Source organism: Paramormyrops kingsleyae, chromosome 6 (genome assembly GCF_048594095.1).
Source record: "Paramormyrops kingsleyae isolate MSU_618 chromosome 6, PKINGS_0.4, whole genome shotgun sequence".
In the NCBI taxonomy this organism is placed as follows: domain Eukaryota; kingdom Metazoa; phylum Chordata; class Actinopteri; order Osteoglossiformes; family Mormyridae; genus Paramormyrops; species Paramormyrops kingsleyae.
This window is the reverse complement of record NC_132802.1, coordinates 2049612-2076180: the sequence shown is the minus strand read 5'-3', so window position 1 is coordinate 2076180 and position 26569 is coordinate 2049612. Positions and strand designations below refer to the sequence as shown.

The window sequence follows — 26569 nt, the reverse complement described above, 5'->3', positions numbered from 1 at the left end:
GAGTGCCAGCGATAAGCTGCGGATCAAAGGCCCCAGGGAGTCAGCGCCGCCGTCCCAGCTCACAGAGGACGCTGGTTAGTGTCCCAGACCTCAGCCTGGGAGTGATGCGTCGGCGAGGGGCGGGGCCTATTCCTGTGACCTGCACCTCACAGGCAGCCATGCTTGTGACTCCAAACGCCGCCTTTTTTCCTCCTTAAATGCGGCAGCTTTCTGTCATGGCTCCCGATTTAGTCGTCTGCCGCTTATTTGCGAGTGTGTGTAAAATTCTGAGGTCAGAAGCAACATGTGTATGAAATTGTAATAAATCTGATTTAACACAGTTTCGCCAGCTTTTGGAGGATTTGTTTGGTTTTAATATTTTTTTTTTAACACATCCCACATATGTTGTCAGCTCAACAACGTGCTGAATGTTACATGGTTTTACGCTAAAGCTCGTTAGCGTATCATTACAAAGAAATAATCCTGGCTGATTTGCTGCGCCGGTTTAATGCGACGTGCGGGTGAGTGGGTACTGCAGCTCCTTCCTAATGCCGACTCTCTTCCTCTTGTCTTTTTTTATTTCCTTAAAACTCGCCATCAGCGTTCTTCCTGATGTTTCCAATGGCATCTCCACCGTGAGTGTCCGATCGATAAACCTTGATCCTAAAACGGCATTCTAAAAAAAAAAAAAAAAAAAAATCCACTAAAGTAAGCAATACGAATATTCCAGTGCATTATCAAGTTTATGAATTTAATTTGTCTGTCGAGGCCCGGATGATCGATGGCATTGCACGTATTGATGTGGTGCATAAACTTGAGGGCTCGATAGCCCATCCCTTTGTAATCCATTAACCTCTCCCAGGAGTTCAGTCCTACCTGAGATTTATAGGGGCTGCTGTAATAAATGCACTTGTACATCATTTAGGACCCTGTGGGACTTTGAGTGCATTCTAGCCCAGGAAGGTCCTTTTCCTCAGTGTAACCTAGTGTTTCTAAGTGCTGGTATGGTGACACTCAGGCTGCGTGTGTGTTTTAAAGAGCAGCAAAGGCAGCCTGCCGTAGGATGAGGGCCCCACTCTTTGAAAGTGTCCTGATCTGGGCTATCTTGCCGTTGGCTGGCTCACTAAGCGGGGGGGCACTTTCCCCGATGGCATATTGATGCGACTGTGACCCCGCCCTTTTCAAGGCGACCGAGCCTCTTGGCGGATCAATAGGGCGCGATGACTTACCCTCCCCAGTCCCGCGGCTCTGGCTGGCAGACTGCACCCGACTATGAGTGCATCGGATTGGTGGACGTAGGTCATGGAACTTGGTGCTTGTGGAGGTATCCCTAAAACCCAAAATATTTAACAGAAGCTCAATTTCTGGGACTTGAGCTTGCAACGTTCAGGTCCAAAAGCTAGGCACAGGAACGATAAACTGAAGAGGAGGTTCTGGACCTCGACATACTTGCAGCTCATTTTGATTTGTTGACATTTTCTCCGAGCGAAGGGCCTGTTTCCCACCTTCTAGAATATCCTGTTCTCCTTGGGAATCACCTGTGGGCCAGGTCATGTGAAGACTTGGCAGATATCGGTAAAGACACTTCAAACACATGATACATGATCCCAGCTCCTGCTCTGGAACTTCTGACAGCTTGCTTGTACTATTAAACCTAATGCCTGATTCCACTCTTGCAGTCTTTATTCTTGCCAAAAGAAAATAGCCAAGGGAGTAGATTTAAGCTTTGAATGATAGTTTCCTGCACCTCGCTGAAATTAATATTATAATCGGAAATGTAGCTACCGATGGTCACCGTTCACTAAAATTACCAGCTCGTGATAAGTGGCGATAGTGGAACAAATGGAACTTTTTGGCTTTCCTGACTATAGATTAACCACTTCAGAGATCCTCTTTGATTGCACAGTAACTGAGCCACATAAGAAAAAGCAGCTTCTAAAACTCTGCAGCCCCTGTGGCCTTCAAGGGCTGGAGATCCCCAGCCCTGACTCAGAAGGCAGCTCCTTATCTCCAGGGAATCTGTCTCACATTTGCCAGCCTCTTCTCTCGGATGCGAGGTGCCATGCGGGCGGCTGAACGTTTAGACGCTGATGGAAAAATGATTCCACCAGCTATCAGTGTGAACCCGCTTGAGGGTGATGAGGCACTTTCCCTCTTCACTCTGTAATTTTTCAAGTTTAAAGATTACACTGTTGCAGCATGAGTGTAATTTAGGGATGACGTTGTGCTTGTGTTTTAATGTTTCTGACAGCTAACTCTCCGTATGTGGAGAATGCAGGCAGCAGACCCAGGCAGGCCCTGATATCTCGGTCGCCCAGTTTGGATGGAGAGACGCCTCGCAGTCCCCCCCTAATGAAAGGGAGGCTGGTAGGGGCCTCATAAAACACATTGTCATCACTTCTTATATAAACTCTCAACAATGAGGGCTGGGGGGGGAAGGGGGTCACATTGTCACCTTGGTGTTATTCGATGTTCCACCCTCCCCCCGGCGATGTTCCTAGTACTGATGGGACGTGGGGGGGGCTGGATCCCCAGACCAGTGCTGATCCGCCGGGTTGAAAGTTCAAGAACAAAAGGAATCGGGTGGGGATGAGACTGAAAACAAGGGAGGGCTTTTTCAGACCATTATTTACGGGAGGCCCAGCATTGTGCGTGATTCGGGGGGGGACCGAAGGGGGGCAGGCAGCTGGCATGGGGGCTTCCAGCCAATGATGTTTACTCTGCCAGGCCAAGCCATGAAGCTTTTATTTATTATTCAGGGATTGACTGGGCACCATTTTAGACCTCGTCCACCTGTCCCTCTCCTCCGGCTGCCAAACTAGCACAGGACTTTGTGGTAGGTGCTGCAGCTTCAGAGATATTTCGATAAGCCCTTGGGACAGCATGGTGGTTAATCTGAAGTCTGCCTGTTCATGTCTTTTGGGGATTCCTCTGTTGTACCCTTGAGCCGAATATTTAACCTGCATTTCTTTGCCAAAGATGTTGAGAAAAAATGTTGAACCAGCAACCAAATCAGCGTGGCAGGGCAGCAATACAATGACTGAAAAGGTCGAGCTGCTAAACAAGACATACGCTTGTCCTTCCAAGTAATATAAGGAGATTGCTCTTGTACCTTAAATCTAGCTGTAATCCTAAATAAATCTAATAAAGTACCCATGTGCAAACGCAAGCAGCAAAATAAAGATTGCAAACACAAACATCTGCCAAGAAAGTTGTTTAAAATGATTCCCTGTTGATTATTTGCAACCCCAGAGTAACGAAAATAATGAACTGCACTTGCACAACAAACAGAGGAGACACTGTCAGTGTCCCTTATGTCTCTGCTCTATGTGGAAATAATGCTATAAACACACAACATCATGCATCCTGATAAAACACAGCTACCCCTCCCGCAGCGGGGCGGGGGGGGGGGGGCGGCTTTGCCAATCAGACTGCAGTTTTGTGTCTTAATTATAAATATGAATGGCATCACTGTAGGCATCCTTATTACTGTACCCAAATAATTACAAGCAGCCTTTTTCCTGTCTTATCCCGGAGCTTAACTTCCAATGATTAAGAAATGTAAAAATGTCTGACGCCTGGAGAAATATCTTGCAATATTGCTTGTCTGTCAAGAAAAGCGTCCCACTGGTTTGCTGTGCTGACGCACAGCGCTACCGCGCGGGCGAGTCTGAGGTGCCGCCCGTGTGCGTGTCGGAGCCAGGCATAGGCAGACTAGGCAGCGGCCTGCAGCCCCGTCAGCGTTAGGGAGCCCAGACAAAGTCACGCAAAAATATATATATTCATTATATATCATAAATAACTAATTACACAGTATTTACAAGAAATAATTACATAAAATTAAAAAAATAAAACTGCTTCAAATTAAAATGTCTATGTGCAGGCAGAGACATGGTCAGCTATAAGGAGAATAGGGAGCTGCCTAAGGCCCCCACTTTACCTGCATTGTGGAGGAAGTGAAATGATCACTGATTTTCTTTGTAGGGGGCCTCCCAAGTAAAGTTTTGTCTGGAAAGGTAAAGCCATGTCTGTGTGTGTGTGTGTGAGTTCTATCTCCTGTTGTGTCGCTACTATTGCTAGAATAACCTTATCATCCAAATTCAGCCTGAGCTTCTTCATTCAAAATGCTTTCCAAACGTTTCAGCCCTTAAAGTGGATAAATTCACTGATGAGTGCATGAATGAAACGCAGCGCAGCTTGCTGGGCCTGTGCGCCGCTCACAAAGGCCCAGACCAAATTCCTCTGGTAACAGAAACCCAGGTTCATCAGGGTACACTATCTATTATTAGCATTGGCAGAATATCCACAACCTGCCCTCCTTCCGCGCTGTAAATGTCACGTTGCTGATGTATTCCATATTAAATTACAGAGTTTTAAGTGAGCGAACATGTTGGAGGATATCAACGGCCATAATGTGGAAGATTACCATGGTCCTAACCCACCTGTTTCCACTCTCCTCGTGCGAAGGGCATAGCTGTGGGGCTGAAAAGCCCCCCCCTTTAGCAAGAAGCCCGCCCCCCCGTTTCATACTTACTGTTCTGTTCGCGATAAAAAGGTAGAAAGCACGCAGGCTCCTGGACATGTAAAGCAGCTCAGTTTTCCCATGCCGCTGTTTGTTTTCATCGTTGGCAGATCTGAGCTTCCTGCATAGTCTCTGTGCCCTTGGATAGGAAAATCCTATTTGTTTTTTTGCATCATTATGAAATACCAGTATTTAATCTGGGAATTATTGCTTTTGGAACTTAGAATGATGATTTTCCACCTTCTGTTACTCATTTCGATATAAGGAAATGTCCACATTAACGCACTGTGTCGTTTTTCGTTTTGTACTTTGCACACATACTCATTTTACTATACTTTGAACTGCTTGGCCAGCGATTTGGGGTTAAGCGACTCCTTCAGCGCCGTAACACTGCTTGCTCTGCGTGTGTAGATTCACTTCCTGTTCCAGACCACAAACTGGTGCCCATTGAGAATAATCAGCGACCCGGGCCGGGCTTAACGCTGCAGTTTCGCCCCTCGTATCCGAAGGCTTCACTGCCTTTCATCGCGCTGCCGCCGACGGTTCCGATCTCGCTTGATCCGTTTGCGCAGCGCGGCTGCTGCTTTCGCTGAGTCTCTGCCATTTCGGCTCACAGCCAAGCCCCTCTGCCCTCCTCATCACCACCGTAGCCTCCACGACTAAACGGCTCTGGTCCCTTCGGACCTCCGTCAAATTAACCCGATCGACAGCTTGGCACTGCCCGGAAAGCGGGTTTTACTGGTGTGCGGCGGTGTGGGGGCGGCTGCGGCTTTGGATGGGACCGAGCCACCGCTGCTTCGCTTTTCGTCCTGGTTAGAAACGATGGCAGCTTCTGCCTGAGCGGCTCTGCGTATTTTAAACGAAATGCTTGAAATGTGATGGTTCCATGACTACACTACAGCAGATCATCACTTTTATGCGCGTATTCTGCCACGCGACTCCCCATTCATTGTTTATTCTCGTGCAGACGTGATAAACAGAATGAATGGTTAATTTATAGCGTGATATGCACTTAGAAAAAAGCAAGGTAACGTTTGTTATTTTTCGGTAAACAGTTGCGCAACAAATTTGACAGGCATTTCCCTTTTACAACTATGTTTCAACTTCGAGTTCTTCGGATTATATTTAAATTTGTTAAACAAATACGGCTCAGGATGTACCTTTGCGTTAACTAAATGACTATCGTGACTATTCTCTGCCAAATGAACCACTGCCTGCCTGCGTGACTGACTTCTGTGCTACTGCATGGACGCTCAGAAACAAAACCGCTAGCATTGCCCACAATTTAATTATTAAGGAGTCTGTGTTCAACCGGATACTTCTTAATGACGTTGCAAATTGTAGCGTAAATACCTATGGAATGTAAATCAAATCAATGAATGATCACCTTTAATGAAATGTAATTAAACTTTGGTTTTAATTAAGCCACATTTGTCTACAGTTCAGTTAAACGAAACTAAATAAATGTAGCTGCTTTTTGCGCAAGCTATTATCCGTTTTTTTTATAGCAGCCGTAACTAAAACCATCCTAAATTTGGTTATTTTAAAAAACGGGTTCAATATTGTGCAACATCTGCGTACTGCGGACGTGGTTGGATTTTTTAGTTTTAAGGACGGTATGTGAAAACAAGTTCAGTCTAGTGTTGTTCACTGAAGACATTGGATTTTTTTTTACTTGTGTAATTGCATAAATAACCCTGTAGCTTGTAAATAAGATGCTTTAAAGGCACCATATTATCCATCAGAATTTAATCATCCGAATAAAGTGATAAGGCGAAAACACGCAGTTCTCGGTCCCGTCTCTTAAGCGGAATCCAGCCAGTAAAACACACCTTTCGACGGATGTATTCGCTCAATCGTGTCCATTTTACATGATCAAAATTTTGTGTGTTAAACCTATACTGCTGTCAAACTCATATTTAGCACCATTAACGTAAAAGGTAAACTTTTTTTGCACTATTATGATCATTAAAAGTATCATAGTTGCCAAGTATATACACCATAGCAATGTCTCTAATTGGCGGTATGTAGCCTATTGGAAAACACACATTTCCCCCCAAAATGGTAAAAACGACCAACATGTGAGAATAGTTCAGTATTTTCCCCCCGTGTTTATCAGCCATTGTACATATAAATTTATCCTTTTTGTCTACAGTCGCTGATACAAAATCACAAGAAATTAGGATTTAATCTGCTCAGAAGGATCTACACCGCTCGCACGCAGATACTTTTAAATAATGAAACTAAACTGGAACTCGCTAGGCATTTTTTAAAATTCCTTCAAAAAGATGAACATTAAATTCAATGTCCTTATTTATGTCCAAGAACTGATTGGCATTCATTTGAATGTTACCTGAAAAGTGTTACATAATTATTATTAAAATGTACAAGATAATAGGTGAATGTTCTAACTTTCACAATGTAGGCTATAATGTGAATTTTTAAAAGTAGGCTAGCTGGACTTTACGGGGATTTTAATTTCCACTCGGTGTGTATTAAAATATTTGTATTGGATGCTTAGTCATAAAAAGACGTCCTGATTTGCTTGTAAGCATTAAGCGACGAGGACCTGCACAGGCAGGTGACTCCAGTAATAACTGGCCGTGGCGTTAGCTATCAGGACAGCCCGTGTTAAGTCGCTTCGTGCCCCGGTGCTGATGCTACGCTTTGCTATAACAACTCACCGTGAAACCACAGACAGGCGCAAGACAGCCATCAGGACCCGCATCGATTTAGACAGTTAAAGCGTCAGTTTAACCAAGCGGGTCAACGCCATTTGACAAGTTTTACTTCAATTTCGAAGCGCTCCTTCACCCACTTTTGATACGACCTCACAATACTACAGGTATATTCAGCGCACAGTGAAATGGCGACGCGACAGCAGGGCCCGACATGAAACACGGCTTCCAATAAGGTCTTGTTAATCTTAAATTGGCTGAGTGTGTGTCCAATTCCCCCTTTCCTTTGGGGTCCCTGATCTTAATTTTTCATTCAAGCAACAGCTGCTACCGACGCCAAGCGGCCTTCCAGCTATTTACCACGTCTCCGTGCTACTACGCGTCTCAAAATAAACACGCACATAAATGAATAACTGCATACATCAATAAATAGAAATAGGAATGAGAGTGAATAATACAAAGAAAACTGAAAGAAGGCATAACGTAAATGTTTTTAAGATTAAAAAAAAGTTTTACTAATTTACAAAAGGTAAATTTCTGGGTATATTTGCTCTAAATTCCTTATGACTTGCTTGCAGGTGTTATGCAGCCACACGTCAACGTGCAACAATTTGCAAAAGAAAGTTCTAGTTTCAGAGGTAGGCTACGTTTGATTCAACTAATAAACAATAAGATTCGAGCAGGTGTCCGATGGCCAGTGCCCGACGTGTATTGGGACTGACACCGCAACAGTAAACACGCGGGCAACGCAATACCCTGCGGACTACGCGGATAAAATATACAATTCTGTTTCCTATCTTATTCTGTTTTCATCTTAACAGACGGGACCAACTGCTCTCCGCTGTAGGTTTTTGCGGCGTGAATCTAACGAAAGCTGCCATTAATGAGTTGCTCATCTGTTTTTCGTAGCAGGCTGTCTTGAACCTGGCGTGTGACTGCTGGCGTTTACACATACGCGGTGCACACCTGTTCGCGTACCTCCGTCCGTAAACCGTCGCTGTAGTCGCAGCCGCTGACGCGAACGCCCGGCGCTCGCCTCCGACATGCCGAACGTGCGCGCCGCTGTCAGTGCGCAACGCACCGGCGGTGAACATCTGACCGTCCGTGTTCGTGTATTAACGCACGCAAGGACACTCGATTAATCGTTTGTAAGGTTTTAATATAGAAACTACTTTTTTTTTTTTTTTACTTATCGAAGATAGTATAGTAGTAGTTTACAAGGCTACTATATGATTATGTTGTATTATATGGTTATATTTTGATTATATGTTAGGTTTACTTTTTAATATAAATTCAAGAATCTAAGAATTTGATAATAAAGAAAAATTAAGCCAAACCGCTAGGCTTCATTTTTCGGGAAGATTTTATTTTATTGAGTGAAAATCTCAACCCTTGCATCAGTCATGCAGAAAAAAAAAAACAAATAAATAAATAAAACACATTAAATTGCTAACATCACTAAATTCAAGTGGAAAAATATTCAGTTATTAATAACAGGTGCAGAGGAAGCAGATTCAAGTATCAGAGAAACCGATTCTTCGAATAGTATATATATATATATATATATACCTTTTTTTTTTTTTTTTTTTTACTTTTCTCATATAAAAATGTCATGAATTGTCTCCATGTCCAGAGTGTTTGTGAATCAAGCCATTTCCCCACAGACAGAAAAAACACATTAATATTCAATATGAGCTAGAGATGGCTTTTAGTCCTAATGTGCAATATATATTACAAAGCTAAACTTTTTCTTTTCGTTTGCTACATTGTAGTAATCCCCTTTTTATTTCAGTCTTCAGATAACAAGACATTTAATCCAGTATATTTTTCTTTCCTTTTGTCGGCTAATTAAAACCGTAAAGTGATCTGTCTTTTCAGCAATGGCCTATACAGGATTTGGAGGTCGTTTCCGTCTGGTTTTTGTTTAATATAATTTTCATGTTTATTTTTTTCTGGATTATATACAGGCTGGCAGCTGGCTGACAGATGGTGATGCCTTTACCCGTTTTTATTTAAAGAAACATCACAGGAAAACGGAGGTGGTGGGGGGGGGGGTGGTGGTGGTTATGAGCAGCTGTAGGCGAAGGGACTGCATGCGGGTCATTGTGTGGCGGATCAGGAGCCAGACGACCGGCGATCGCACTCCTCTCCGATGGCGGCCGTACAGACGCGAATCCCTGCGGCACCGGCGACGGAAGGAATTCTTTCGTGTTAGACTAGGTGAGCCGCAGAGTGCAGACCGCAGGGCACGAGGTTAGGGGCTGTTTCTACATCAGAAAATGCACTGAAGTTTGCAGAAGCCTCTTTTCCCTCAAAGCGGCAACAAATGCGGTTGATTCCATACTTGCACCTATAACTCCCTCACGCTGGGAAAACGGGGGCTACGTCACACACCAGAAGTACTGCATGTCCTTGGACATCCGGGCTCAGCAGCTGGGAGCGGCAGAGAAGGCCGTCGTGGAGAGGGACAGTTCAGTATCACATCTCGAAGACGTCTGCCGGCTCTTCTTTAATGGAAGAGAAAGCGGTCATACCGTACAGTGTTGTCTGCCACTGTCGGGAACATGTCCTTTAATGCTAAACAGAAAGCCCCCCGCCCCCGCCGCCTGGCTGATCCCCGACGTCCCCCTTCCCTGCGCCCCCCCCACCCCCACCCCGGTTGCTGTCACTGGGCACCCAGCATTACTCACAATGGATCTCGTAAGCCTGCGCCGAAACATTAGCTTGCACATTTGTATTGTTATAATAATTATATTTTCTTTATTTTCCACTTTTTACAAATCCTGCTATTTTACACACATAAAATTGTATTCAAGTGCACAATATGCCTCCCAGCCCAATTTCTATTTCAACAATTCTTTGAAGGGGAACAGTCCAGGAGAGGCAGAAGCCTTGAGTTTGAGACCGGAGTGAAGCGATGAGTTGAGGCGTGCTCGAAAAAAAAAACGTTGAGGACTAATTAAATAATAAGAAAAACACACAAAACTGTGACAAAGTGGTCATGGCGTTAAATAAACTAGGAACACCAATTGACAAATCTAATCAGTGTGTTCGCCGTTATTCTTAAAATCCTTAACAACAGATTTTTTTCTAATGCAAAAAATTCGACCCGAATTAACCAGTTTTCGCTTGCAGTGCTACAGTCTGTCGGGGGCGCTAAATTATTTGTTTCTAATCCTAAAAAGGGCAAAACGGAAAAATACTCACATACACAAGCGAACTACATCGGTACTATTTCAGAATTTCGTTTTTTTCCATTTTCCTTTTTCACCTTTTTTATTCTTTTCGGTTCTTACTGGAAGCGTTTCATCAAAGAGCATTTTGTTCATATATATTTTGTTACAGAAAAATACTGTACAGCTTTTTTTCTTTTTTTTGAGACAATATTGTGAAGATAACCATCTACACATTTAATCACCTATACCATATATTCTTTGAAAGAGAATGTTCCAGAAATAATTTAATGATAGCATTCCCTGCTCCTTGATTTTACACCGTCATTCCTGAAGAAAGGTACAGTCATTCATTTTCAACCAAGATTCAGACCTGGCTACAAAAAAACAATTTTGTACTTTAGATCTCGTCTTTATAAAGAATCGGTTACAGTCCTTATTAGTGTAATTAATTATTAGCGTTTCTCAATGGACACACATCTGGTGCTCCTTTACCATAGTCATCAAATCATGGAAGCAAAAAAGAACAAAAATAAAATCAGTCCTTACTTTAAATTAAACACAGAATAACAGTTCTTTGTCACACTTACAATTATTTGTGCATCAAAACAAACTAAAACAACGTAAAGCGATTTCCCTGTCCAAAGATATATGCCGTATTTTTCATGAAGTAAAAACGGTCCTAGAAAAGTGCAAAACACCCTAAATTCTCATTGCAAGGTCACATAAATATTAAATAAAACCGTTACAACCGTATCTCGGCCACTGTCATGGTCGAGGGCAAAACAACGAAAATCGACAGTTTTCTTTCTGTACATTTCACACGAACACACCTCCCTCTCCCCAGCATCGGACACATCCCCCAAATACCCCACGCCCCGTCAAACCCTCTTTTTCTTGTTTATTCGACCTTCAACCCGCCCACCCGAAGATGATTTTCACGACATCTCCTTAATTACTCTCTCACAGGATACGCCAGAGAATGCCTTCATCTCCCTAGTCATTTTCATCTATTGGTTCATGCTACACAACTTGTATTTAAAAGAAAAATCAGCTCTTCGTTCCCTACGCTGACCACGGTCCAGTCCACTAGCAGGCCCATCCATCAGCAGTTCCTTTCACTGTTCGCGTGGTGCCAAGAGGAAAAAAGAAAGAAAGAAAGAAAGAGAGAGAGAGAAGCTTGCCTTTGGTTATTCCTGCTGCGGAACGTGGCGGTGTAACGAGCGGACCTTGGAATTTCAAACATCCCAAACTTGTGTTTTCGGCACGCGACCCCCGTTAGCTAACGTCAGGCGCCGTTATGGGGGAGGAGGGGGCTGTTCAGCAGGAGCAGCACTCTGACAGCTCAGCAAGGTGTGTGTCGGTTTGTTTCCTACCTGCTCCCCCCCCCCGGGTGTGTGAGTGACTCTGCTCAAACTTCTGCCCGCCCAGATCGAGGGAACGTTACTAGCCGGCACTGGCTGCGGGGGACCGGAGCTGCAGGGCGGCCCGGTAAACGGGTCCCGCCGCGCCTGCGCTCTGAGACAGAGAGCGTGTCTAAGCAGGGGAACACGGAACGGAGAACCAGCTTTCAGCGACTGCTGGAACGTCAGAGCACTAGTGCGGAAACCCTGCACTGTAATAGTAATGATAATAACAATAATGCATTGCGTTTTTCCATTAAACTCCATTATTCTACCACATCCTCTTTAATAAATCTCCCCTATATATATTTGTACAGTGATTTCCCTTTAACAGGTAGAAAGGGTTTAGCAGTTTGTGTAATGACCGCACACTTACAGTTCCCTTTGTATATCGATATCCACACACCTACTGTATATAGTTATACATATATTATGATAAATGTTTTTTTCTTATGGTGTTTTTACCACACATGAAAAAAGTAACAAACAAAAGAAAAATAAATTAAATTCAAACATGCACGCACACAAGAAAGAGCGAAGTGTAAGAAAACATCGACGTTTTGCACCCACGTGTAAAAGAGCCTCATTGGGCAGGTCTTCCGTTTGTTTTTCTGTATGCATACTAAAACGAATAACGTTGGTCATCTTGTAAACATGAGAGCGGATCGCTGAGGGCCGTATTGCCGCCTCGTCCTCGACGCCAGCCCTTGGCGTGACACACAAGGCCGCAGGTCCTGTTTGTTCGTATCCCGCCAGATCCTGCTTCAGCTTGGGTGCTTCACAGTTCCGCCTCGCCCTGCTCCACGGGGGACGCGCTGACGTGGTTTGTGGGAGCATCGAAGCCCACTCCGCTGTCCTTCTCCCCGTCCATGCCTTCCGGCTCGGGGATAGAATCTTCGTACGAGTCTGTGTTCAGGTCTTCCTCGCCCTCCTCATCCTCCTCGTCTTCATCTTCCTCCTCCTCCTCGTCCTCCACGTTCATCTCCTCCTCGGGTGAGAGGTCGTCCTCGGCGTCATTGTGGGGGTGGGGTGGGCCGTGTGGGCCGGTGGGGCCGAGGTGAGTGGTGCCGATCGATGAGGGCGTGCCCAGCGGCCCACGCTGCATCGCGCCACTCAGGTCCAGCGAGTCGCTCAGACCAAGACCGGCCGTGTTCTTGAGGAAGAAGAGAGAGCCACCGGTGTCCGTGCCTAGCGTCAGGGAGCTGTCCAGGCTGACACCGGAGGTGGGGGTGGGGCCATCAAATGCTGGGGCGTCGCTGGTCGATGGGAGAAAGGCGGCGGGACGGTGCTGCGGGATGCAGTGGGGTCTGGAGCCAGGCGTGGCCATGCCAGGCGGTGGCATAGAGGGGGCCATGTGGGTGTCCCTCCCGGGTGAAAGGGCCTGCAGCTCACCGCGCTCCTGCTTGCCGTGCTTGCGCTTGTGCGAGTCCATCTGCGACATGCCCACCACTGTGTGCTTGCAGTCAGGGAACGTGCAGTGGAAATGCGAGCACTTGAGCTTGTACTTGCAGTCGGCCACCTCACAGTCGGTGCTGGAGCTGAACTGGCAGAAGCCGGCGGCGCTGATGACGTCCTGCTTGCCGTGGTGCTTGCGGTGCGCCGTCACCTTGGTGCTGTCCGTGCAGCGGAATCCGCAGCGCAGGCAGTGGAAATGCGTGCTGTTCCCTGAGAACTGGCAGTCGGGGAAGTGGCAGCTCAGCGATGACTTGAAGCGCTTGAAGTCGTCCAGCACCAAGTTGTCCACGCGGTCATGGTGCTGCGCGTGCTTGTACATGTGCGTGCGGCCGCAGAAGCGGTAGCCGCAGTTCTCCCGTGTGCAGTGGTAGTGCGTCACTTTCAGCGAGAACTGGCAGCCACTGTCCTTGCAATCCTCATAGAGGTCATAACGCCGGAAGCCATCCAGCATCATGCCCTCGTCCAGCATCTTGCGTGAGGATGGTGTCTTGCGGCGTTTCCCAAAGGGTGACATGTCCTCGATGATCCAGAAGCGCTTCTTGGCCCCAGTTGCCGTCGGGATGGAGATGGTGTTGCCTGGAGTGAGGGGAGGGGGGCGGGTGGGGGAGAGCAGGGACCGATCATTAGCCAGCTACAGTAGCGAACCGCCTCAGAAGGTGCAGTACTGACTGACCACATGTCCTTGTCACATGACCTCCCAAAAGGGGGGTAATCAGGGAGAAGAAGCAGCTGCCTTTGTACTCTAACTCACAAATACGACTTAACGTGTTCAATAACCCCCCCTCCCCCTCCTGGGTTAGAAGAATTGAACCCTGTGACATTGCTCTATAGGTCACTAGGTGGTGTGGTGGCTAAGGAGCTGAGCTTCACCCGCCCACCCTCCAGCAGAACCAGAGATCACAGTTATAGTCTCACACTTTGGGACACTTGGTGTGTGGCGACCTGAAGCTCAGCTCCTTAGGAGCCGTGTGGCCTGGCAGACTGAGGGTGAGGTGGGCACTGCCCATGTGGGGCATCCGGCGACACCGGCAGGCTGCGGGTGAGGAGGGGCACTGCCCAGACGGGGCATCATGTGACACTGGCAGCCTGCGGGTGAGGTGGGCAGTGCCCATGCAGGGTGTTTACCAGACAGAGCAAGATGGAGGCAAGTGATACATACAGTATGTGGATATACAGCTTGTGTGTGTGTGTGTGTGTGTGTGTGTGAGCTGCCTGGATCTATCTTCTCCCTGCTTGTAGACAAACAGCTATCTTACTGGCAGGATGTGCAGATGGAGGCAGGTGAGGTTGGGGTGCGTATGTCTCCCATCGTGAGGTGCATGACCAACCGGCCGCCCCCCCCACCTGGGCCAGCCAGCCACCCCTGTCAGTGTGCTGGCTCTGCCTGCTGCGTGTGAGTGTCGCAGCTAGCCCAGCCTGCAGTGCGGTCTGCACTCTGCACACTGCCCCCTAGAGGAGGGACCCAAGCATGCAGAGTGTACCATTGCCACGGCGCTGTGCTAGCTGCGGCGGCTGCGTGTCTGCCGGCGTCCGGGGACAGGTACCTGCGGCATCCTGCACTATAGGGACGTCGCTTTTAACCGGAGACGGCGCGGCAACGATCGGACTGAACGCCGGCGTGTTGGTCGGCATGACAACACCCCGGGTGGCTCCGAGGGAGGCGCTGAGCAGAGAGTATGACAGACAGGATGGAGAGAGGAGGTATGGCAGCGAGGGGAGGGGCGGCCGTAGCAGGGCCGGGGGGAAAGGCGAGGCCGTGGGCTGCAGTGGAGGTAGCAGAGAAGGTGGAGGAGGAGGAGGTGGCGGTGGAGGAGGTGCATTGTGGGTAGCGGAAGTGTCAGCGGGGGCGATGGCAGCAGGAGCAGGGACCTGGCAGCCTGATCCTATGGAGACAGGTCGTCCAGGAGGGGGGGACAACGACACACGGCACACAAACACGGCACACGCACACGCCACAGACAAGGGTGGGGAGGCACAACAGGGAGAAAATAAAATAATTGTGATAAAAAAGACAAAGAAAGCCAAAATGAAAACAAAATCCCAAACAACAGCCCAAACAACAGCCCAAGCAACAACGATGAGAATGGAAGGTAACACCTGAAGTACAGCGGCTGGAAGAGAGCAATGAGACTCGGCCAGCGAGGGCAGCGTCCGACACACTGCGCACCTGTGCTGCTAAGGGCCCAGGCCGGGGGGCAGTGCGTCCGACACACTGCGCACCTGTGCTGCTAAGGGCCCAGGCCGGGGGGCAGTGCGTCCGACACACTGCGCACCTGTGCTGCTAAGGGCCCAGGCCGGGGGGCAGTGCGTCCGACACACTGCGCACCTGTGCTGCTAAGGGCCCATGTCGGGGGGCAGTGCGTCCGACACACTGCGCACCTGTGCTGCTAAGGGCCCAGGCCGGGGGGCAGTGCGTCCGACACACTGCGCACCTGTGCTGCTAAGGGCCCAGGCCGGGGGGCAGTGCGTCCGACACACTGCGCACCTGTGCTGCTAAGGGCCCAGGCCGGGGGGCAGTGCGTCCGACACACTGCGCACCTGTGCTGCTAAGGGCCCAGGCCGGGGGGCAGTGCGTCCGACACACTGCGCACCTGTGCTGCTAAGGGCCCAGGCCGGGGGGCAGTGCGTCCGACACACTGCGCACCTGTGCTGCTAAGGGCCCAGGCCGGGGGCGCATGCAAAGTCTGTAGCGTCACAGTGGGGGCTACTGTATCGTCATAGCTATGTATTCTCTCGAATAAAGTGAAGTAAAATGTACTCATGAATACTGTCTTATTATGTTACTGAATGCTCTGCGGGATACATAAACAGACATCTGACATTATGCCAGAGGACAAGTGTACCGTACACGGGCTGTGCGCTAATGGTGCTTACAAGCTAACGGCTAACAGGCCAGGCGCCGGCCCTCCCGCTGACTGAGGCATGGTCTTGCCATTTTTCGGCTGCTCCCGGCAAGCTGCGGATCATTTTTTGGGGTGAGCGTGTGGCTCCTACCTGCCGGGGAGCTGTCGTTGCCCACTGGGGTGCTGGTGCAGCTGCGGTCCTGGTTGGACGACTCTGAGGAAAGGCCGAGCGGGCTGCTGCCGCCGCCCAGGTAGTCCATATACTCGTCTCCATCATCTGTGAAGCCCGAGATGCCGGGCCCCCCGGCACCCGCCGACAGGCTTGCCATGTTCTGCATCTCATCTGGCCTATGGGCATGGGGTACCACCTGCAGGTGGCGCACAGGAGCGGGAATCAGGGGCTCGGCAGACATCATGGTTTAGATTAAATTAAACTACGTGAATCTTCACCAAAAGATAAAGGCCTGGCTGCTACCAGGCAGCCCTGCCAACCAGGGAAGGTAACGCACAAGGTGCACCCTGAAAGGAGTGCTTTAATGTAGTAATGTAATGTAATGTTCACTGGCATTCCGGCTGAACCTGGTCTGTGCTACCCAGAATGCACCCCAGTAAGCTGGCCTGCTTTCCCCAGCCGTTTGTAACAGAGCTGGCTGCTTTGCATACTTGCGACATGCAAATCACTGCTCCTGCCCTTTCAGCACAAATTCTCTGCCTGTCACTCACCCACCGCCCATCAGCCAATGGAGGCCGCGTGCAAGGGGAGTGCAGCGTTTCCGTGGTTACCTGGGAGGGGACACGGTCGAAGTTCTTTCCCAGCATCCTCCTCATGTGCTTGCGGGCGTGGGACGTCATCTGGTGCTTCAGGAGGAAGGAGAAGAGGCAGCCTTCCCGGATGCAGTGGAAATGGCTGTTCACTTGGTTATACTTGCAGCCTGTGTGTGGGGAAGGGTGGGTGTGAGTGGGGGAGCTAGGTGGGGGTGCGCACACACGCACACACACGCACACACACACACACGCACGCACGCACGCACACACACACACACACACACACACACGCACACACACACACACACACACACTTACTCTCCAACATGGCAGTGGCTCTCTGAGGCAGACTAGCTGACACTACATAAAATAAATCAATCTAGTTCCCTTGACCTAGTGATCCTGGTCACCTTGCCTGACTGCTCTTGCTTACCTTTACACTCAAGCCTCAGGTAACCTCTCATCCAGGATTTATTTACTGAAGTGGTTCCTCAGGGGAGTTGCCAGGCCCGCATGGTCTCTGGAGCACGGCCCTGATTCTCCATGGCATTGGCTGGTACTGTGGCATTTCGGCCTCCATGCTTCAACCTCGCGACGTGTCTGACTCGAGTCCCTAAAGTCTAACTGGAAGGCTTCGAACCTGTGCAGTCGGCGTCACGCTGAGACGCTGCCGCCGAGGACCCGTTCACAGCGAGTCCGTCTCACACTGGAACTAATGAAAGCACCCTTTCCCTACTCGCTGCCTGCTCCTCTGTCAGACAGACAAGCTCATCTCGTTTGGGCATATGCTGCCACGTCCACCGCGAGTGCAGTGCCCCGTGGTGCAATTTAGACGCTTCACGGGGACCCGTTGAGCCATTTTATTGCAAAATTCACTTGCGATGTGCTTTCCTGTTGCCATTAAGTAAATACTAATATTTAGTAACTCGATAAAGCGCAGCCGGGCAACTGCAGTAAACCCATCATTTGTATGACATGTTTTATTTATCTATCAAAATCTTTCCACTGGTATCTTTTCCCTGCGTGTATGGTTGCCTCCACAGATTGTAATTGTTGTATGAATTTAAATGAAGTTGCTGGTTGTTTTCCGAAAGTTAATCCAATATTGTGGCAAGCTGGTATTAATTCTATTATGAATCACGCACGACAAAATAATTGAAAGAACAACATGCGGGGCAGGTGCTGGCACGTCGGTTGTCATGGTGATCGGCGCCCGGCACGAAAGCCACGTGTCATCGAATCGCCTTTGTGCGCGCTGGGCTGGAGCATTAAGCACGCAAAGTTGAGCAAATAACAGTAACTGCTGAAATATCAGGGTCCCTTTGTGAGACCGGATCCAGGTAACATCACCACTGCTGCTCTGTTTACCACCGCTGCCATGGATACCGCTATCGGCGTGCCTCTGAACCATCAATTCTTTATGACTCGAGTGCCTTGCTTTTGTAAAAGTTGAAAAACATTCTAACCCCCTCCCCCCCCCGCACCCGTTCAAACAATGCGACGGGCATATTAAAAACGGGACAAAGAACGACAGATAGAAGCCCTTTTGTTTGTTGTTTTTCTTGTTTCTTTTTTTTCTGTGACGGGCAAACCTTTTTCCTCCGAGAAAATTCACCTTCTCATTTGCTGCAGCGCGATAGTGATCTACCCCTGGCAAAGCGCGGCGACAGAAACACACTGTGACAGACGAGCAGAGTCATTATAGAACTCGTTTAACTGCACGCTGCTGCCAGGTTAAGTACAAACAAAAACCAGCTTCAACTTAATTGCTCCCTATAAACATTTAAGTACATTAATATATTAAGGGATTAAAAAAAACACACATGATGTGTTTAACTCCTCTCTGATAAAACAGCCTCTCACCGCAATGATATGAATAAATGGCTGCTTCATTTTTTTGTAAATGTTTACCAGCTGGTCACACTCCTGTGAGAGAAACATGAGGTTAAACACACTGTGCCAACGGGGCACTGAACGCGGGCGCTGAACGCGGGCACTGAACGCGGGCGCCGTACAGGAGCACTGGACATACTGTGAATATGGACAGTGATAGCAGCCTTGCTGCTGCTAGCGGTTAGCACTTGTGCTTTTATCCAAGTCCTGGCCTGGTGACCCCACCCCCCCATCTCTTTACAGTGCACTGGCACTACATAGCCACTGGGGGCAGCATATATGCTGCTGCTTAAGGGACTGAACGTTGGGAGAGCGCAGGAAGCGAAGCGGGGGGGGGGGTCGTACCAAGCCGGCCGCACTCCTCGCGCTTGGTGAAGTACTTGAAGCCGTTGGCGGCGCGGCGCTCCGCCTTCTCGTGCTTCTTCACGTGCCACGGCAGCTTGGTGGTGATGTTGGTGACGAAGAAGCAGCCAGGCCTCAGGCAGTGGTAGTGGCCGCGCATCCGGAACTCGCAGTGCTGGAGGAGGGACAGCGTGTGACGTCAGGCGGGGCGAGGGGGGGGCGTGATCCTGTAACAGGCCCCTGACACATCGGAGACCTGAGCTTTCTTTGATAAATACAAAAGGCTACAAAGAGATGCTGTGGTCATGAAGATGCCAGTGTCCCCCGATGCCAACGCCTGCTGGCAAGGCTGTGACGCATCAGAGTGTGGGGCCACCCTCTCACTCCACCCCTCACCCAAATCCCGCCCCCCTACAAAGGCTGCAGATTCAACTCATCTTTTCTCTGTCCAGAAATGTCACATTTAAATAACATTTTTTTCTACGAAAATAAAAGATAATTCTTACTCTTTTTGCCAACCTATGCCTTGTTGGCTTTTTCTTTCAAAAAACGCTCTGAAATCATCCATTGAAATGCGATGATTTGCATTTCAATTCACGATTTGCAATTTCAATTTCACCCTTAATTTTCTCAGAGAAACCCCCATTAAACAGGGCGCCACAATAAAGCTTGAAAAAAGTTTCTCAGGAGATTTTTAGTGAAATCCCACAATCAATGGCAGAAACCACCGTGAAAATGAAAGTGAGGCCCCCACTCCCAGGTGGTGGTGGGGGGGGTACCCCAAATGCCCTATCTCAAGAACCATTAAAGATAATGACTTGGAATTTTTTGTGTCTTTATTTGGCATCAAAATCTAACCTGGGCCAATTTCTAATTTCTACCTGCCAGTACCTACTCATATGAGGGGGGGGGGGTTAGTCTAACTGGGCTGTCTGAGAATAATAATATGAATAATAATAATGGTCATGTGGTCATCATTCCGCCACCATGCACGTTTACCTGCGGAGCAGGGGGTTCACCCTCAGGCCGATGTACCTCACCGGGGGTCAGGGGAACACTCACCTGATTGGGACAGAGGCACTGCAGCGAGTAGTAGGAGAACTGGTCACGCACGTTGACCAGGTTGTTGCTGGGGTTGATGTGGTCCAGACAGTGTGACTCTGCCTTCCCTGAAGTCTTGCACACATACTTGCAGTTCCCAAACAGACAGTGGAAGTGGAACTTGTTGGAGTACTTGCAGTCTGTGGCCAGGCAGGGGTCACTGTTGGGGGAAAAAAACGCCGTTTCACCACGACATAATTAACTGCGGACGGCGGTGCTGCGATCTTCCCTCACCCCAAAGCCTGGAAGACGACGCATTCGTGTCCCCCCCTCCCCCGACCCACTCACTTGTCCTGGAACTGCAGGAATCCCGGCTTGACCTGCGGCTTGGCATTCTCCAGCGAGGTGGTGGCCAGGGGGGCAGAGGCGGCGGGCAGTGGAGGCACGGCGCCCGTCAGCTGCTTCCAGGCCAGCAGCGAGGGAGATGTAGAGGAGCAGAAGCCCGCCGCCTCTGTGGTGGCGATGGCGGCCATGGAAATGGGCACGGATGGCTGAGGTGGGGCGCCCTCCCCTGGCTCCTTGTTCTCGCCGAAGTGGGGCTCTGACTTCACCTTCATGGTCGCCCGGAAGTGAAAGCTAGTAGGATGTGAGGGTGGTCATGTGACATCTCATGGTCCAATGGAAATGCTCAGGACATTCTAAGTGTGCTTCATGAGACCCAGGCCTGCGGCTCTTTGGTTGCTAATGCTGGGCTTGGTTTTGCCTACCCTCACGTCTGGGCAGAAATCCCTAAAGCCCAATTCCCCCCTGGGACGGCACTCACTTGGCATGCTTGATGGCTCCGTCGACCGTGCTGAAGAGGGCACCGCAGTCCTCTACCAGGCAGTGGAAGTGAACCTTGCGCAGGAAGTCACAGTGGGTCTCGCAGAAGTCCTCTGTGCCAAACCTGGTCAAGGGACAGGTTCATAGACACAGTGCAGGTGCGTGATATGACCAGCAGGGGGCATGCCAGTTAAGGGCCCTGACTGAGGAGTCCTGGGGAGACTGAACAGCACGGGCTCTCACCTGCGCAAGTAGGTCCTCCACAGCTCCACAGGCTTGTCCTGCTGGGGTCGTTTCATGATGTGGCTGAGGTACTGCATCGCCTCGGAGCCGTCCGACCCCAGGACGCCCTCCGTGTCCGTCTTCAGGTTCAGCGAGCCAAACAAGCCTGAGTTCACATGAGACATCTGTGGGGAAAAAAGAGAGCAGGTGGGTCAGTGAGTGCAGGGGGGGGGGTTCTGTGAAGGGACCCGGCCACACACGCACACACGAGGGGGTTGGGGTGGTGGGGTACTGCCGGGGGGGGGGGCCCTGTGCCAATCCACTGTCCCGCTTTTCATGACTTGTGACCAGTTAATGTAGCGTGTCGGGAAGCGAAATGGTCGGGGACTCTGCAGAGAGATCTGGAGCTGAATGGGGGGGGGGGCACAGAAAGGCATCACTGAGCATGGGAGAGGGCCGTGAAGAGGCACAGCACTGCTCACCCCGTTCGCCAAAAGTGAGTTTCAAAAGGGACAGGCTAATCCCTTAATCCCCCTGCTAGTGCCTGCGTGGGCCCCGGCCTGGGTCAGCGGGCGGCCACCACCCCATGCAGACGTGGGGTCCCTGGGGGGGCCTGTTAATAGCCCCCGGTAATGCACTCTAGTATCCCGAGATCCCCCTGAGCAGTAGGAGCCCCCACCCCTGAAAAGGAACAAGCCAGCCCCTACAAACAACCCCTGTGGTTCTGTTTGACATCCCTAGCAATTGCGGGACAGCTCTGAGCAAACCCTGAGGGAGACCCAGTGTGAGGCCTGCTAACCCAGGGTGAGAGAGCCACCTCCCCAGGGTGAATCAAGACAACAAGGGGCCTGGGGCTCGGGGAGGGGTGGGTGGATCTGAGTCCTTGACATCCCAGTAACGACACGGGTGGGTGGATCTGTCCACTCTGTCCATGTTCTCTGCTGACTGACCCACTGCTCAGGTAGGCGTCCCAGTTCACTGACCAGTCCAGTCCCACGAGCCCCAGCCCTGAAACCCATACTGGCCGCTCTTATGTTATCGCGTTTGCTTTATGGAGGCCGAGAGGGGCACGCGGCCCGGGGGCAGCGGATTGGCTGGCCTCATAAACACGCCCCCCATCCCGGCCAGCACATGTCACCGAGCTCCCAACGCCCCCTAAACCATCAGGATAATGGATCTGCGTGCAACATTAGTTTCTGTCTCAACGAGGTTTGATTAAAACGACGCCTGTTTTAAAATATGCAAAAGCAGGGCATTAAAAACAGGCGCAAACGCCCGCCCGCCCGCACGCCCCCGCTTAAAAAATGAGAAGGTGCTTTCTCTATTATTTTTTTCAGGCCCTTAATCAAATCATTTACAAACTCCATAAATAAAGACAAAGTGAATGAAGAAGAAAAAAGGAGGAAGAAAGGGAATAAAATGCAGGCAAGGTTGGAAACAGCTCGTCAAAAAGCAGACATGCCTATACATCTAGCATGGCACCCCAGAACTGCTTCATTATATTAATTTGCAAGCGCTGGGCTGAAATTACACTGCATGAAAAATGGGTGGAAAATTTAAATGGTACAAACTCATCTTATTAGCGGTGAAACATTAAAAAACAAACAGCCCCCACTGTGTCCTGCTAATTTGTCTTGGGATGAAAACCGTTTGATGGATGGGTCTTACCTTATTCATAAGCGAGGATAAAAGAGATGTATTTCCCAGAACAGGGTGTCCGTTTGAGTCATTACTGGAACAAGGAAAATGAGCAATGTTTGGTCAGGATTTGCAGGAGAACAGTAAATATTAACATTTATCACCGACTACAGGGACAGAGACACAGGAAAGGAAGACATCACCTCAGAGTGTTGTGGGGGGGGGATGATAAACTAAAATAAAAATGAAGTTGTGGTCTGGTCGAAAGCGAGAGAAGGAGGGGGAGCATTCCTGTAAGCACGGCAGCGGCGAGCAGGCCAGCGCAGAGCCGACGAGGGGAGATGTGACAACAGATATGGACAGGTATGGCTGCACAAGCAAGAAGCATGCAGAGCCTGGAGCGGCAGAGAGGCAGCCACAAGCACGCAGACACATGCTGGCAGATACACGCGTGCACAATGACATACACACACGTGTGCATACACGTGCAGACTATCACACACACGTACACACACATACACATGGACATACATACACATGGCAAACTCTCTCACACACACACACAGACTTGTACTTATATCTTTGTGGGGACTCTCTATTCATTTCTATGGGAAAAACTCTTAACCCCTATATGACCCTAACCCCTACTCGGCCCTAACTTTAACCATAAGTAACCAAACAAAGTACAAGACTTTTGGCATTTTTAGTTCTTTGATTACAGTCACAGATTTTTATAAAACTTAATTTCCCCACAACTCAAAATAACTAGTTTTGAATCACATTGTAGGGAGGTTTGGTCCCCACAACGTAATGTATAGCTGATCCACACACACACACACACACACACACACACACACGCATACACGCATGCGCACACACACACGCGCACATGCAGCTGCAGTATTGTAGAGCACACTCTGACCACGGCCTGCTTCAGCACTATTTAAGCACCCAAACTTTCAGAGAGGGAGGACCTGCGGCTGTACAGTATGAAAATCCCATAAATCCATCCCGGTCGTACCTGTGGACCTTCTTGCTCAGATCCAGGCTGTGCTCCTGCAGGGAATCCTGGGAAGCGCCGGCATTGCCGTCCGTGGGCTCCTGCTTCACGTGAACCGGGTTGAAGCGGCCCGGCGGAGCGGGCAGCCCGTTCCCTGGGGACGGACGGGAGGGCGATGGCCCGCGTTAGCCAGGGTGACGTGATGCGACGAGACTCCGGCCTCGGCCCAAGGAGAACTCGCCGTGATAATTATTGCAAAATGATGTCAGTCCGTGAGGGGTGACCGGGGGATTCAGGCAGCCATGGAGGGGTGGGAGGAATGAGGCAAAAAGCCCCCATTTTTAGTGCTGCTTGTCACTATCTATCTGCCAGACTCCTGCTAACCGTTCATTAACGGCGATGCTAATGCTGAGGAGGGCTGGCAGCTCCATACTGGTCACCCGTCCCCCCCCCCGCCCCCATCTCCCACTTGTCCTTGTTGGCCCAGCGACGGGAGGCGGCCCTCCCCACGGAGTCTGCCCAGAAGGACATGTCTGCCATGTTGGATGGATTGGAGGTGACAGCCAATCAGATCAGTTCAAACAGCGTGACCCCTCGATCGGATTTCCGCGATAGGTATTCCTCGGCCGCCTCTGAGGGAGCAGAGGAACGGGCTGGAAAACTGCTGACGGGAAAATGCGGACCGGCTTTTCCTTCAGTCCCGGAGTGATTGAAATATTAATTTGCCCTGGGGCTGGAAGGAAGGGGCTCCACATTTCATAGGCGGTAAGTGGTATTTTATTAAAAATGGGGGGGTGGGGGGGTAAGAACAACCTCTGGGCCGGGGTGATGAGTGTGTCGACAGTGACTGGCCCAGGCGAGCTTTCGGCGCCTTGTGAGGGATTGTGACAGACAAGGTCGCCACGGCGACGTGTGCCCTTGGCCCACTGAGCAAGGGCACTGCTGCATCTCTGGAGAAATTAGGAGATAGGAGGAGAGGGGAAACGAGACCCAATGCAGCCAGCCGGGGTGACGGGGGCCACCGGGGCAGCCGGCCCAGCTCATCGCCACCCCCCCAGTCAACCGGGATGCAGGAGGAGCCGATTAAGATGCGACTACGGATCAGGATTTCTGACAGATTCATTTATGAATCCCCAAAAAAGCAGTGGGGTGATCTCCGAGGGAAGGTACCCTGGAAGTGCTCCAGAAATAACGCTGTACCATGTAATTACTCCTGCTAAGTTATAGGGCTTGCGAGGGACAATTTGTACTGTGTGTCTAATTAGTCCACCCCTCAGATGTGGAGATTTTTAAAGTGCAGTTTAAAACAACACTTTGGACGGGAGCGCGGAGACGCCTGGGGGGGGGCGTTCCCGTACCCTGCCTCAGCGTTTTCCTATTTTGGCCCTGCCAATAAAATCGCACACATACAGTGTGAAAAAGCTCAGTTCTTTATCTCCCTAATAGCGAAAAGATAAGTCTGCAAATAGCCCCAGTTGGGAGCTCTTTACGTGGCCCAGGGTGAGATGCCGTTACCACTTCCTCTCCTTCGATACGAGTGTCCGGTTCACACAACGCGCACAAGCATGAATGATTTGGCAACAAAGCAAGGGGACTTTTTAGTGTCAGAGAGTGTTTTTTTTCCCCTTTCTCTCATTTCTTGCTGCTGTGTGTGTGTGTGTTTGCATTTTAAGAACTATATAAAGGTAGGCAACTTTCCACACCGGCAGTTGAGAGTCAGGGCAACAGTTTCCACGCAACACTGGTGCAAAGAAGCTGTGAGCTGCTCACACTGAGCGCGCTCTGGTGGGTGTGGGAGGGAGGGGGCGAGGATGCCGCCACACCCCTTAGGACCTCACCTTCACTGGGCTCTCCATCATCGCCCTGGAGGCAGGCCATGTGAATCACTCCCATCTCTCTCCTGAGACTTATCCTTCTCCAGAAACCCCCCCCCCCCCCCCGCCTCCTAAAGCTACCCTTTTATTATCCCGCCGCCCTGTGTGTCAGCCCTGCCAGTTGGTTCCTGTCCCCCCCCGGCCTACTTGAGTACATCCTGACTCTGCTTTTCTGGGCCTCCTCTACAGGCCCATGCACAGGCCCAGTACCGCACTGGTGCCGCACTCTGGGATCTCCCTGTGAAGGATGTCATACTGTAACCCCGGGTCTGATCTGCTGTGGGACGGTCCCCGCACTAACGGAGGGGTGAGAAGTCAAACGGCAGAGCAAGACAACCACGTCAAGGGGGGGGGGGGGGGGGCTGATGCGACAGGGTGACCCATGCATGCAGTCCTGCTGCTCTCACTGCGACGAGGTCGTTCGCGCAGGAACAGGATGTGGGTTCCCTCCCTGGGGTGCCAGGTCACAATGGAAGGGAAAAAAACTCATCTACCTGCAACATCTTTTTGTTTTGTATCAGTGGACAAAATATTCATAAGTACCCATAAAACGCTTCATAAACACGCGCTGAGAGTCATTTTCCTAATAGACTTAATGAATAAATAAATCCTCATTACCACTCTGGCATGGGAAACAACGCAGATGCAAGACCATGCAGGTGAGCAGGCACGGCAATGTCACCGAAACATTCCAGATGGCCGTTGCCCACTAGAGGCTAGTGGTGAGCTAGCAGGTACCAGCCTCTGAACACGTGATGTGTTGCGGTCTCTGGACATGGCATGTGGTAATGTGTGGTGGTCTCTAAACATGATGGCAGTCTCTAACCATGGTGTGCAGTAGTTTCTATAATTAGTGTGCAGTGGCCTCTAAACATGATGGCAGTCTCTAACCATGGTGTGCAGTAGTTTCTAAATACTG

The 26569-nt window shown here is 49.9% G+C and overlaps 1 protein-coding gene and 1 long non-coding RNA gene across 12 annotated transcripts in view; both read right to left on the bottom strand.

Annotated features, from left to right (window-relative positions):
- Positions 1-308: 308 nt before the first annotated feature.
- Positions 309-8526, bottom strand: LOC111834331 (uncharacterized). 6 transcript variants are annotated; one of them, XR_002835991.2, is made up of 5 exons: positions 8146-8526; positions 4514-4640; positions 1429-1517; positions 1209-1309; positions 309-655 (listed from the first exon to the last, which is right to left on the bottom strand). It is a non-coding gene; the product is annotated as an uncharacterized lncRNA (long non-coding RNA). The 6 variants fall into 6 exon arrangements; XR_011992138.1 differs by having other exon boundaries at positions 8158-8526; XR_002835990.2 differs by lacking the exons at positions 4514-4640; positions 8146-8526 and adding an exon at positions 2435-4473 and having other exon boundaries at positions 310-655.
- A 1384-nt stretch (positions 8527-9910) lies between these two features.
- Positions 9911-26569, bottom strand: part of casz1 (castor zinc finger 1) — a 200497-nt gene continuing 183838 nt past the window's right edge. For 5 of the 6 annotated variants that reach the window (XM_072713361.1, XM_072713362.1, XM_072713360.1 and 2 more), the window contains 11 exons: positions 23798-23930; positions 22807-22870; positions 21160-21323; positions 20918-21040; positions 20443-20730; positions 20116-20314; positions 19057-19228; positions 16837-16985; positions 16205-16421; positions 14755-15093; positions 9911-13786 (listed from right to left, as the gene is read on the bottom strand). In XM_072713361.1, coding sequence (XP_072569462.1) covers positions 12534-13786; positions 14755-15093; positions 16205-16421; positions 16837-16985; positions 19057-19228; positions 20116-20314; positions 20443-20730; positions 20918-21040; positions 21160-21323; positions 22807-22870; positions 23798-23930 — 3101 coding nt within the window. In that variant the 3' untranslated portion in view covers positions 9911-12533. The remainder of the gene's footprint in view (positions 13787-14754; positions 15094-16204; positions 16422-16836; positions 16986-19056; positions 19229-20115; positions 20315-20442; positions 20731-20917; positions 21041-21159; positions 21324-22806; positions 22871-23797; positions 23931-26569) is intronic. The other variant, XM_072713364.1, reaches the window with a different exon arrangement.